Here is a 12,545-nt window from a genome sequence, read left to right as displayed (position 1 = left end):
TGATCTATTTCTTCTCTCTTTCATTGCTCATTGGTCATGACCATCACGTACCACCCGAAAGAACACGTTCAGTACAATAGCCGAGGGAAGGAGGACCGAGGGCAAAATGCTCAAGTCAAAAGCAGTGATATGTAGCATTTTTCTAAGAAAATTGCATTTACGGGTACACTAAGCATTGAAACCCCTAGTCACTGCTCTAAAAGAGAAGATGCAGCACAAGGGGAATGCATGTCCATCAAAGTTCAGTGGATAAAGGCAACAACGCTCTAGTCATCATCAGGGAAGAGGGAAATGCAAGGTTTGGCATCTCAAGTGACATTTCACCAGCGAAACATTCTGCACAAAATCTTTAGTGGAAATCGTTACATTGCCTTCGCGACAAGCTAAAGTATGAAGGATGACATACATCATGAAATCGAAATCGATACATTTTGTCAGCCAATGGAAACAGCAAATTGCTATCTTTGCTGCGACTAACAGTTCTGGTCAGGTCTGATGTTGGCTGCTTCCTCGCCATTCCGTACGGCTTGAGGAGCCTTGCGACCGCGAGTCCCGTGCCCGTGCCGGTCCATTCTGGAGTCCTCCAGCAACAGGCTCGTACCTTGTAGTCACCCCATTCCTATAATACCTCGCCTGATGGCCGGGTGTGTATTGCGCCCCACGCCAGTTCTGGTGTGATCCTTGGCCTGCAGTATACGCCAGCTGATTGTAACATCCATTCTGGTATTGTCCTGGCATGTGAACCCCAGTTGTATGACCCTGCGGTTGACTATGATAGTTGTATGGTCCTGGCCTTTGGATCCCGCTTGTATGAACAGGCGACTGACTCTGATACTCGTTCTGGTATGATCCTGGTGTTTGGAACCCGCTTGTATGAGGCTGCTGTTGACTCGGATAGTAGTACGGCCCTGCTGCTTGGTACACTGGGGTATACGCCGGTTGATGATTATGATTCTCGTATGGTACCCCTGTCGGGCCCCATGTAGTGTGCGCCTGTGGATGGCTCTGACTCAGGTATGATCCTGTTGTTTGGCGGCCCGAAGTATATGCCGATGAGGGATAATGGTTTGTGTATAGCCCTGGCTGTCTTGATGGCTGATGAACTGCTGCGTTAGCATAAACCTGAGGAGGGTCATGATTTCGGTGGTGTCCTGGCGTTTGGCGCCCTGCAGTATCAGTGTTCACCTGAGTAGGATTCTGGACAGTGTTTGCCTGAGTAGGATTCTTGACTGGTCTGCTTCCTGTAAATCCTTTGGCTCTGAGGCGAGGTTGATTATTAGATACCTTAGCTCCCACGTTGATTACATGTTGTCGAGTCCTTTGCGGGGTATTTGTATAATTGTTAGCGATGACTCTTCCACCAAGTTTTGAGCAAACACCAGGTGTGGACAACATTGCCAGTAAGTCGTTTCGGTCAGTATGCTCGAGAGAAGCTAACTTGTTCTTAGCATCACTGAAGGCGCTAGCAATTAGGAGGAGCCCTCTCTCACCAACCGCTCTAGCAGCATTATCAGGCCTCTCAACTGGATCTTCGACCTAAACAAGAGTAACAAACAGATGTCATGTCAGTATGTAGGGTAAATTCTTGATTATATCAGCAGCAAAATGCACAGGATATTGGTCTTACAAACAAGCTATAGGGTTTCTTCCTCAAAATTGGAATGTCCTGAATCTTCTTGAACTGACCCGTGTAGGTAGATATCACATCACTCGAAAGGGAGTCAATGTGACAAAACTGCAAACAATACAAGATCACCAGTTAGGCTTGTTTCTTGAGGTAAAAATGAGGAAATGCAGAATGCCTTTTGATATGAGAATGGTTGTGTCCTTTTGGTATCAAAAATTTATCCATACCAAATTCCATTGCACATACTCATCCAGCAAATGAGTAATAGCGGATAAATGCTAAACGTGCTTTCATTGGCAAAAACTTCAAAAACTTAAGCTAGCAACATGAACTAATCCATGAAACCAAGGGATTAGCATATTTAGCGAATGCAAAGAAGATAGTTTGCTTTATTGGGAATGTAACCCCAGCAAAATAAACAATATGGGACAGTTTGCGACTGGCTGATGCTGTGTGACACTGTCCTGTGGAATATAACTAGTTATATGGAGTTTAACAAATTCTAGTAAAATATTTATGCTATTATTGCTCTGAAATATCCTATCATATCAATTAGCATTTCGCCTCCTTGTAAGTTGTATGACAAATTCTAGTGAAATATTTCTGTTATCACTGTCCTGAAAGCTCCTATCAATTAGTTGAAGTATCAACAAATTAGTTGAAGTATCAACAAATTAGTTGAAGTATCACTAATTAAAATATGGCCTAAAAGTGTACCAGGAAATTAAATGACCGTAACCAAGACAAAAAGGAAATTTCCTGAAAACACAAGTAGCCTGTTTTATGAAGATGTTAACTACAAGTGATAAGAGTACAATTAAGATAGTCAGAGAGATGGTTGGCTTAGCAAAGATAGTGAGGGCACAATGCTCAGTTACCTTGTGAAAAAAGGTTGCAAGGAGATGACAAAGAGAGCTTTCATTTCTTTGTTCCTTGTTCTGGCTTTGAAATTTTGCTATATTTGCAGCACAAACCTCGTCAAGATGTTCCTCATTATAAAGCGTCATGTCTACATGTGACTGTAATGAGTAAGTTACCAGGAACTAGTACGCTAGACAACCATCAGAGAAAATATGAGTTCACTGAACCTGCAAAATCTTCTGTGATATTCCCTTCATAAATGTCCTCCAAAGGTGGTAGGATTGCTGGCTCACATGTCTCAAAATTTAGCATCAGAGAGGTAAGCAAAAGATATTATTGAAACGATAAACAAGATAATTGGACTTAACTTCCAAAGTAAGAAGTATTACCTGAAAATGAAAGAGAACAAGTAGGCAAAGCGAATAGGAGTTCAGGGTCCCACTTTTTGGATCATTAATGTTTTGAGCTTTTGCCCACTCCTTGATCTGCAAGGAAACTTGATGCTGAGCCTTGGGTTTACTAGAAAAACCCATCAGCAAAAGACTATCACTTTGGAGCTTACCAATAAAACCATATCACCAAAGCGCTCATCCAAAGTACTGATCCAGTAGAAGATTTTGGATTTAATTCGACCAGGGTAGTTATCAACGGATAAATCGCAGGAAATGCCAAAGCGGTTGCTCACGTACTGAAGAACTGGGACTCTTGCTTGAGGAATGAACTCCATATATCCATAAACACCTAAATACAATAAAAGGAGCACAACCAAATTTAAATGAGATGTTCAGTAGGCATGGAGTGCTAAAAACCATCACAGGGGCAAAAAAACAAAGTGCCACAGTAAATTCACCAACCACAGAACAATAATGAAATTCTTGAATAAATCACAGCCAGACACATAAGTTAGAATGATGGTCCCTCACATGATTTGTACTACTTGGTGCACACAAACATATGATGACTGTTTTACCACAAAAGCTATGAGTATTCACAAGTCGAAACTAGAAATTCATCATTCTGGTTAATGCTATTCGCAGGATAGAGTGATCAGGCAACGCATTATGTAGGCTTATGTATTGTAGAATAGATAGAATTACCTCCCCTTTGCAAAGCTGTCCTTACTGCTTTCAAGATACTTATCTTCTTTTTCTTGTTTATAGGAAGGTTTGAGCTATTCATGAGCTGAACTGATATATCCAAATCTCCTGATTTTGAGTATAGATTTGATAGAAAGGATCCGAAAGGTTTTGCAGCAGCACCTGTAAGGAAAGTGAGAAAATCAGGTAAAGCAACATTTAAACTGTATCATGAGAAACTTCAAACACCTTTCACTTGTCATTATAGAAATTTCAAATTTCTTGACCTGTATGTTGGTTAATTAAGTCTATGACAAGAAATAAATCTATCCTCTGGTAAAGATCATTGTGTGTCATTTGAGCAGCTCATAACCTAGCAAATCCCATATTGCCGCCATAGGTCACTAGTTACACAGTGGCAGACACCTGGACCTGTCAATGAGTCACCATTGCAATACTTAGTCTCCAAATGAAGTGCATTCACAGGTGACTAGATTACCGCTTCTCATCTATCGTCTTTGGTTCTTTGCTATTCTCAAACACAAACTACTCTAGGGTTCTTTAGGAATATGATAGACTCTATGGAAAACCTTTGGGGATATATTCAACTTTGCAGACGTCCTGTAACGGATTACAAATACTGTGTTTCAGAAATTTATATCAAAAGTCCATGGACAAAAGGAAAAGGCTTTCCCTTCAGTAGTGCAGAGTGCAGCACAAACTTCACTGTCAATATCAGGCTCATTTCCAAATAATGGATAAGGCTCCCATGGTAGTAAAGGAGTAAGTTACCTTTCAAGGCTGCAACTGGTTGCATGGAAACTTCCAGCTCCTTAATTGCAGATAGTCTTTTGTTCAGATCATCATCTGCCGGTTTTATTTGAGAGAGGATGTCTTTAATGCACTTCTCCAGCACATCGTTGTTGGGGGCAAGTTCAATCATGCTGAAATACTGAAGCCAAGAAGAAACATGAGACCAAAGCAAGAAAAAAAGGGAGAAGTAATATGAGTGTCAATTAGCACCGCTAAACACCAGTTACAAGTACAATGATTGCCCTGGTTTTCTTTCATACAAAATTTTCCAGGACAGAATGTACGAGCCATGTTTTCAAAGAACCGTAACAAAGAAAGAACTTAGTGGAGCACTGCATTCTCTGAGAGAACCAAACATATCCGTAACTCTCTAAAAGTAGAAAATTTATGGAGACCACAAACTAAAACCTAGAATCTTCATAATGAGAAGGCAGTATGGATTTAGGGGCAGCGCTACCAAGTTTTAACGTAATGGGGATTTTGAGTATATATATGTGACTCCCCTAGGATCTTGATGTAAACAAGGCACATGGAGTGGACTACCCTCAATGCAACTCGGAGGAGTGGGGTACTTTGAAAATCTCCTACCATATTCAACTATGGTATGAGGGGAAGCATCACTGCCCAAGTCAAGGAATGGAACCTTTTTGTGCATGTCCTATCTTGTTTGTGTTTACCTTACCTACCATTAACACACAACATGGGAAACAATCCACAGAAAAAGCTCCCATGCCGATGCCGTGAGTGATTTCTGCCTCAAACGCGAAATTTTTTTCATCAAATTTTCTGTATATTGCAGCTTTTGCTCATCCACGCAAAGGCAAAACCTGAGTCTTAAAAGTAGCTTAATTAGGCTGATGCACCACAACTAGTGCTGCCCACCGTGAGCGCTAGGCTAGTAGTAGAAAGCAAAGCACTGACATGGCGTGCTTCCATGCATCGAGTATCAGCCCTCGAAGCAAGACGCATTCTTTAATCAGAGCGGCGGGGGGGCTACCGCGATGGCCAGCGAAACCCCCCACAATCGAAAGACCCCTATCCCAAAATTTCATGCCGGGAGGGGGGTCGTACGGACTAGCCGACGCGGAGTGGCGAGGGGATTTTTACCTGGAGAAAAACGGGGGGTGGATCTGGGTTACTGGGGGAGCGCGAAGTCGGCGGCCGCTGAGTGGCGGCGACGGCGGCGGCCGCGTGCGGTGAAGTCGCGTCGTCGGGTCGGGTCAAGGGGGGCAGGTCGACGAGGGGCGAGAGGTGGAGGAGACCATGGCAGGGGGGGAAAGGGTTATGCAGCGGCCGCGCCGAGTTGAAACGAGGGCGGAGACCTGGTCTGGTTCGGAGACGCCGAAGCGGCACGCGCCAGAGGAAAGCCGGAAACGAAGCTTTCGATGGATCTGTGGGCCTTGGGGTGGTTAATGTGGTACGATGCTGACTCGATCACACTTCCTTTACAAATGTATAAATTAAATGTACTCTACCCTTTGTCATTCCCTAGTACCTTCGGTGCTAAGGCTGTTTTTTTTCCTCTCAAAATGAAAGGCTGATTTTTAAACATAGTACCCCCTCCATTTTTATATACAAAGCCATTATAGAATATCATACTTTAAATCTAGGGCAACGCTCTGCATCGGCTCGGCGATAGGACGAACGAAGTCGCCTCGCACACCGTTCGATTTTGTTGCTATTAGTAGCTAGATCCACCTTGCATGGTCAAACCCATCCTCTGATCACCCCCTCATGACGTTGCACGGTCATCTCTCTTCCCTCGGTGTTGACTCAGGATGTGACGTCACTGCCCGTCGACTTGCCACACCGCGCAGCCCCTTCACAACATCACACGTGGATGCAACAGATGTTGGCCGGATCCAGGCATTGGTGGCCCCCCTCGTAGCAGCCATCATCTGACGTGGCCGCGTTTGTAGCATCGTCGGCCGCAATTGCACCATCGTCGACCACCTCAGCACCGGTGCCTAATCTTGCCTCGCCTCTCGTCTCCTTTGCAGCAGCGACCACCAGCCATTGCAGCAGCGCGCATCTCTACTCATAGCAGCAGTAATGGGTTTGCAGTTGTGTGTCGTGTCACTCTTGTACGCCTTTACCTTGTAGCGACACCTTGCTTGCATCATTTTTCTTCCCGCTCTTATAGATTTCACTCGGAATCGTGGGGAGGTGCTTCTCTTCGCTTATGTTCACTTGGGGACGCAACCGAGTTGCGAACCAGTGCTCGAGGAACCGCATCCATGTCATCTTTAGAAATGGAGGGGGAGGCGATGGCCAGGATCCAGAAGTAGGCAAAGGGGAAAGAAAGGGATGGGGACACGTTCGGGAAAAGAAGTGGATAAGATAGTCCTCCGTAGAGATGAGTAGAAGATGGAGCCAGTGTGCGAGCTCATGGGACATGTGACATATGACCGAGGTAGCTGATGGGAGCGCGCAATTGCCCTAGCAATTTAAACTGGTTTCCTTTAATCTAAACTAATAATTACTCATATAAAAGATGTTGGAGTACCCGCCTCCTAGGGGTATCCTCGCTAGCAAGTGCCTTCCAACTCGTTTGATTCGGGCGCGTCTCCGCGACCTGCCTGGCACCCTCCCCGACATCCGATCGGGCACAGGCGCTCCTCATCGAGCTGGGGGGGCTCAGGGGTCCATGACGTGTGAGTCACGGGGGTGCGTGGGGCCATATTTTTGTGGTGTTTTTTGTTGTGCCTCATATGCCGCCTCGTGTGTTGTTCGGAGTGTCCATCACCATGAATTATCTCGGTTGCCGGTGTCGTGGATCTAAGACTGACAGTAGAATGGGGGGTAGGTATGAGGAGGCAAGATCCTAGCTATGGAGTAGTTGTACACACGAGTTTTACGAGTTCAGGCCCTTCTCGGAGGAAGTAACAGCCCTATGTCTCGGTGCCCTGAGGCGGTCGACTGGATTATACGTGTGTGTGTGTGTGTGTTTACAAAAGTGCGAACCTCTGTCCCAGAGGAGGGGGTGGCTTATATAGAGTGCGCCAGGACCCCAGCTCCCCTCCGTTACACAGGGTTCAATGTTCATAAAGGTGGGGCGTTACTGGTAACGTCTACAATAAAGTGTTATAAATGCCCATAATGCTATGGTTTAAGTCGCGACCGTTGCAGAGTGGAGGGCTTCTCGTCTTCTGGTGGTCGAGTGTCTTCAAGGTGGTCGAGTGTCTTCAAGGAAGTCGAGTGAGCACATCTTCATGGTCGAGTGGATGATATTTTCTCTTCGACTGCTTCTGATTCTTTGTAAAGATGTCCTCGGGGAGGGTATGCTGGACAGGTCCATGACCCTACCCTAGGTACATAGCTTCATCATTAGCCCCCGAATGGATCAGGGTTTGAATGAGGAAGGGGTTGAGAACACTTCCGACACACTCTTTGTGCTATGAATATGCCTTGTCCTGAAACAATGAGTTGAGGAAACGACGTCGATTCCTTTCTCAGTCGCCTTGGTCCATTCTTGGTTGTTGTTGAGTGAACTTTCATGGTTGAATTCTGAATGATGATGTAGAGGGTGTTTGTCTTCAGTCTGACAGGTTGTTCCGCTCTCCGCGGATCTCGCGGGATTCAAATTTTGGGAAGCGCGCCAGACGGGAGGAAACGAGGTCATCGAGATGGATTAGGTAAGTCTCCTCGATCCCCGCGCCACCTTTTTCGCCACGTACTGTGCGCGCGACTGTTGCGGGATTTGTTTAGATCACTTGGGTCCACTAGTCAGCCACTCAGCGAAAGGTCTTATAAAAGGTCTCGGACCAGGCCTCTGCTCCGCACGCCACCATTCTCTCTTCTCTTTATCCCGATCTCTCTGCCACTCTCGCTTCCGCCTCGTCGCCGGACCTCCACTCGAGCTCGATCTGCCACCATGGGGAAGGATAAGACGGCGGTGCTAGAACGCGCGAAGAAGGCGACCGCGAAGGCGGAGGGCAAGCGAACCAGCCGGGGCGGATCCTCGTCGAGGTCCGGCCTGCCGGCGGGCTGGATCCAGGGCGACTGGATCTGCTCGGCAATCACGCAGGACGACCTCGACGACCTGGTGGAGGGGGGATTGATCCCCCACAAGTCAGCTCGTCTCCCAGGGGATGAAACTGAGCCGCAGCCTAGAGAGGGTGAGTGTGTCCTCTTAGCAACCCACGTAGATCGCGGATTCTCGCTGCCTCCCCACCCTTTCTTCCGGGGTTTTTTGAACTTCTTTGGGGCTCAGCTCCACCATTTCACTCCGAACACCATAGTCTATTTGGCCGCTTTCGTGTCCATGTGCGAAAACTTCTTGGGCTGTCGACCGCACTGGAGGCTTTTCAAACACATCTTCACTTGCCGTTCCCAGTCGGTCATAAAGGCCAAGTCGAGTGACGAGAGGACGCGGGTGATCCAGATGTGCGGTGGTCTGGGGATCCAGATGAGGAGCAAGAGTACTTTCCCAGCGATGATCCTTCCTGACTCGGTCCGGGGCTGGCAGTCGACTTGGTTTTACTGCAAGGATCAGCCAACCCCTGGCTAGTCGACTGGATTTCTCCTTGGCTCGAGTGGAGAAGCCTGCTCCCCTGAAGGTAGCTCCAGAAGAGAAGGCGCAGGTCAAGGAGCTGGTCGAATGGGTCGTCCAGCTTGTCCGCGACGGAGTGACCGGGATGGATCTGCTGGAGGTCTTTCTCGGTCGACGCATCCAACCTCTTCAGGCGCGCGATCATCCGATGTGGATGTACTCTGGGCTCGAAGATACCACTCGGATCCACCCGAAGGAGGTCAGCGAGGATACCTTGGAGAACTGGTTGAGGGGAACCACTGGCAACAAAGACAACCCTCGGGGATCCAGGAGGGTGATTCCATTCGACAACTCGCGCCAGCCGGAGCAGGTATATTTCTGTTTTATCAAGTATCTTTCCGATTCACCACGTGATGTCCTGTTTGTGGTCGACTGAATGTCTTTTGATTGTTATCCTTTCAGGCCCTCATTGAAATGTACTTGATGCCCAACGGAGTGCAGGACCCCGGCGCTGAAGAAGAAGGGAGCGGGGCGAGAGCGGCGAGGAGCATTCGGAAGCCGAGGAGGACGAGGAGAGCGATGAATCGACCGATGAGGAAGAAGTCGACTCGCCTCCTCGCAGGGAGAGGAGGTCCAAGCACACTCATGACCCGGCACGCGCTCCGGACTTGGTGGCTGCGCCGATCGGGCAATCCTCGAAGCGCCCCAGGACGTCTTCCCCGACGCCGACTGAGAAGCCTCCAAAGCAATCCAAGGTCGCGCTTCTAGCGCCGAAAGTGCCGAAAGCCATCTCTTCCAAACCGCCCAAAGCTTTGCCTCAGATCAAAGTGACCGTTCCTACTATCTCCGGGTAACCATCTTACTTGTCCTTTATGTGGATTCAATTAACTTGGTGTAACCGATTGAATGCGGGCCTTTGCAGTGCTGCTACGTCAGGGACCTCTTCATACCAGTACCGGGATGAGGAAATGGAGGATGCGGTGACCTCTAACCTAGGTATGAACTCTTGAGATTTCGATTCTTGATCCTTTTAGGGTCGAGTGGTTCACTTGGGGTCGAATGTTCTGTCTTGCAGCTCCACCCAACATCATTGACCTTCCGAACGACGAAGAAGATGTGGCTCCTAAGCCTAGGAAGAGCAAGAAGGTAACAGCTGGCAGGGTGGCTCGGCAGGAACCAACTGCAACGCCTCCCGTCTGTCAAGCTGAAGATGCGAGCAGGGCCGCTGTGACGTTCACTGCACCCTTGCCGAGTGGGCACCCCATGCGGTCGACCACGCCTGTGGTTCCTTCAACTATCCAACTCCACACCATGGAGCTTCAAGCAGCTGCACCTGGGTCGTCTGCACATTTTTTTCACCAGCTACCCCGTCCCAGACAACCAGTCGGAAGCGGTTGCTGAAGCCATCCGACAGGCTGATATGATGATGGAGCGGGTGAAGATAGTGCACGAGAGCGGTCAGGCTGCCTACGATGCTAGTGCCGCTCTTCGGGCCAACGTCAAGGTGAGTAGACTTTCCGACTGTTTTTGTTCTCGAAAAATCTTCTTCTGCACAATCTCCTGTTGTTCGCGTTGAATTAGAGCACCCACTGGGTGTTGCTGTCGTTTTTGGTAGTTTCGCTCTTCCACTCGGTCTGGGCGAGTGGGATCAGAACCGATGGGGGCATGCCAAGTGCACCCACTGGGTGTAGTCCTCGAGACCGCGGTCGACTGCTGGCAGTCGACTGTGGTCTGAGTTCTTCTTTTCTTGACGGCGCAATTGTTCTTTCTCTCCTTCTCTCTCTTTTTACTCCTTGCACTCGACTCCGGCGGGCCGGGCGAGTGGGATCAGAACCGGTGGGGGCACGCCAAGTGCACCCACTGGGTGTAGTCCCCGAGACCGCGGTCAACTGCTGGCAGTCGACTGGGGTCTGAACAGCTTGTTGTCCACTTCTTTAGGTTTTATTCATTCGGAAATGAACTGCTTTCGAACCTATCGATTGACCTGTCTCTTGCCTCCTGCAGAAGTCTTGTACTCTTATCTCCAAGTTTGCCGAACTCGAAGAGAAGCAGAGGCAACTCAACTTAGACTTGGAATTGGCTCAGCAAAATCTGAAAAAAGCTCAAGACGAGGCCGCTGGTATGGAAGGTAACTGATTGCCGACTGAATTTCAATATATCTCTTTGATCTCTTTTTTGATTCGATTATTTCTTTTGTAGGGAAAATGAAGTTGGCTCTGGACAAGAAGGACTCGGACCTCGCCGCCGCGCAAAAAGCAGCCCAAGACAAAACCGCTCTCGCAGAGAAGAAGCTTGCTTCAGTCGGAACGCTTGAAGGAGAGGTGACTAGACTGACATCTTGTCTTAATGAAGCTAACCGCGAAGTGACCAGCTTGAAGAAGGATAAAGTCGCCCTGAATGAAAAGTTGGAGTTTGCGATCCGCAAGAGGAACGACACAGAAGCTTATCTGAGGACCCTCGCCAAGAAGCTTTATCTTGTGCTGGGAGGTATTTCTTTTAATCCGACTGTGTTGACGTTTGCCATCGGATTATGCTCGGTTGATTGAACTGACTTTTGGCTGCAGAACTTTGTCAAGACTTTGACGAAGAAACTGGGAGGGTCGAGATGGGTCTGGACCCTATCGCTTCCCCAGTCTGCGACGAAACTGCGATGAACGTGCTCCGACTGGAGTCCCGTATCGCCAGCGCCACAAGCTACCTCGCACGCCTGAAGGAGGTTGTCTCTCGAATCGACTCGACACTTTGGCCGGAGGCGACGCTTCAGAATGATCTGGAATCTCTGACGACTCGACTGAATGAGATCCCTGACCGAGTGCAAGAATGGAAGAAATCCTCCGCCCGGTGCGGTGCTGACGTGGCGCTGTCCCTGGTGCGAGTCCATTGCAAGGAGGTTCGTGAAGACAAGCTGGCTGCGATCAAAGTCGCTAACACCAAAAAGCACGACTTCCAGTCCTTCATGGAGACTTTCATTGCTGCCGCCACTCGGATCGCTGATGGGATCGATCTGGACTCATTCGTGGAGCCTGCCAGTCCTCCTCCGGCTGAGTGAACAATCTTATGAAACTTGGATACGCTTTAAATTTGCCTCGGAATGCCGAGTAGTTTCTGTAACCGTTAAACTCCTTCGGGCTTGGTGCCCGAGTACTTTTGATTCGCTGCTTGGAACCTTTTAGTATTTATCTGAATTTGGTTTATCTCCGAATGTGCTTGTGTTTGCCTTCGGATGGACTTTGCTCGCTGCACCTCTTCATCCTTGCGGATAGGGATGGAGCGGACGTTGTATTTGTGCCGCAGCTCCGAAGGAGAAGGTGGCAGTCGACCTGCACCTTGTCGTCCTTGCAGATAGGGATGGAGCGGACGTTGTATTAGTGCCGCAGCTCCGAAGAAGAAGGTTGTAGTCGACCTGCACCTCGTCGTCCTTGCGGATAGGGATGGGTCTCAAACTTAGGCGAGTACTGGACTGCAGCTAAGCCCCCGAGTGGGAGGATTGCTCTCCACTCGGTAGGATTTTTCCAAACTTAGGCGAGTGCTGGACTGCCGTTAAGCCTCTTAGTGAGAGAACTTAGGCGAGTGCTCGACTGCAGCTAAGCCCCCGAGTGGGCGGACTGCTCTCCACTCGGTAGGATTTTTTTTCAAACTTAGGCGAGTGCTGGACTGCCGTTAAGCCTCTTAGTGA

The 12,545-nt window shown here is 48.5% G+C and overlaps 1 protein-coding gene across 1 annotated transcript; it reads right to left on the bottom strand.

Annotated features, from left to right (window-relative positions):
* Positions 1–279: 279 nt before the first annotated feature.
* Positions 280–5,702, bottom strand: LOC119269569 (protein HESO1-like). The gene is made up of 9 exons (XM_037551426.1): positions 5,485–5,702; positions 4,357–4,516; positions 3,586–3,747; positions 3,051–3,229; positions 2,878–2,973; positions 2,716–2,785; positions 2,506–2,636; positions 1,628–1,735; positions 280–1,536 (listed from the first exon to the last, which is right to left on the bottom strand). Exons 2-9 carry the CDS (start codon positions 4,505–4,507, stop codon positions 487–489), a joined length of 1,947 nt encoding a protein of 648 aa, XP_037407323.1. The 5' UTR covers positions 4,508–4,516; positions 5,485–5,702; the 3' UTR covers positions 280–486.
* Between the last annotated feature and the right edge of the window lie 6,843 nt (positions 5,703–12,545).

Source organism: Triticum dicoccoides, chromosome 3A, assembly GCF_002162155.2.
Source record: "Triticum dicoccoides isolate Atlit2015 ecotype Zavitan chromosome 3A, WEW_v2.0, whole genome shotgun sequence".
NCBI classification, from domain to species: Eukaryota; Viridiplantae; Streptophyta; class Magnoliopsida; order Poales; family Poaceae; genus Triticum; species Triticum dicoccoides.
Note: the sequence above shows the minus strand (reverse complement) of the source record. Positions and strands in the feature narration are given on the sequence as shown.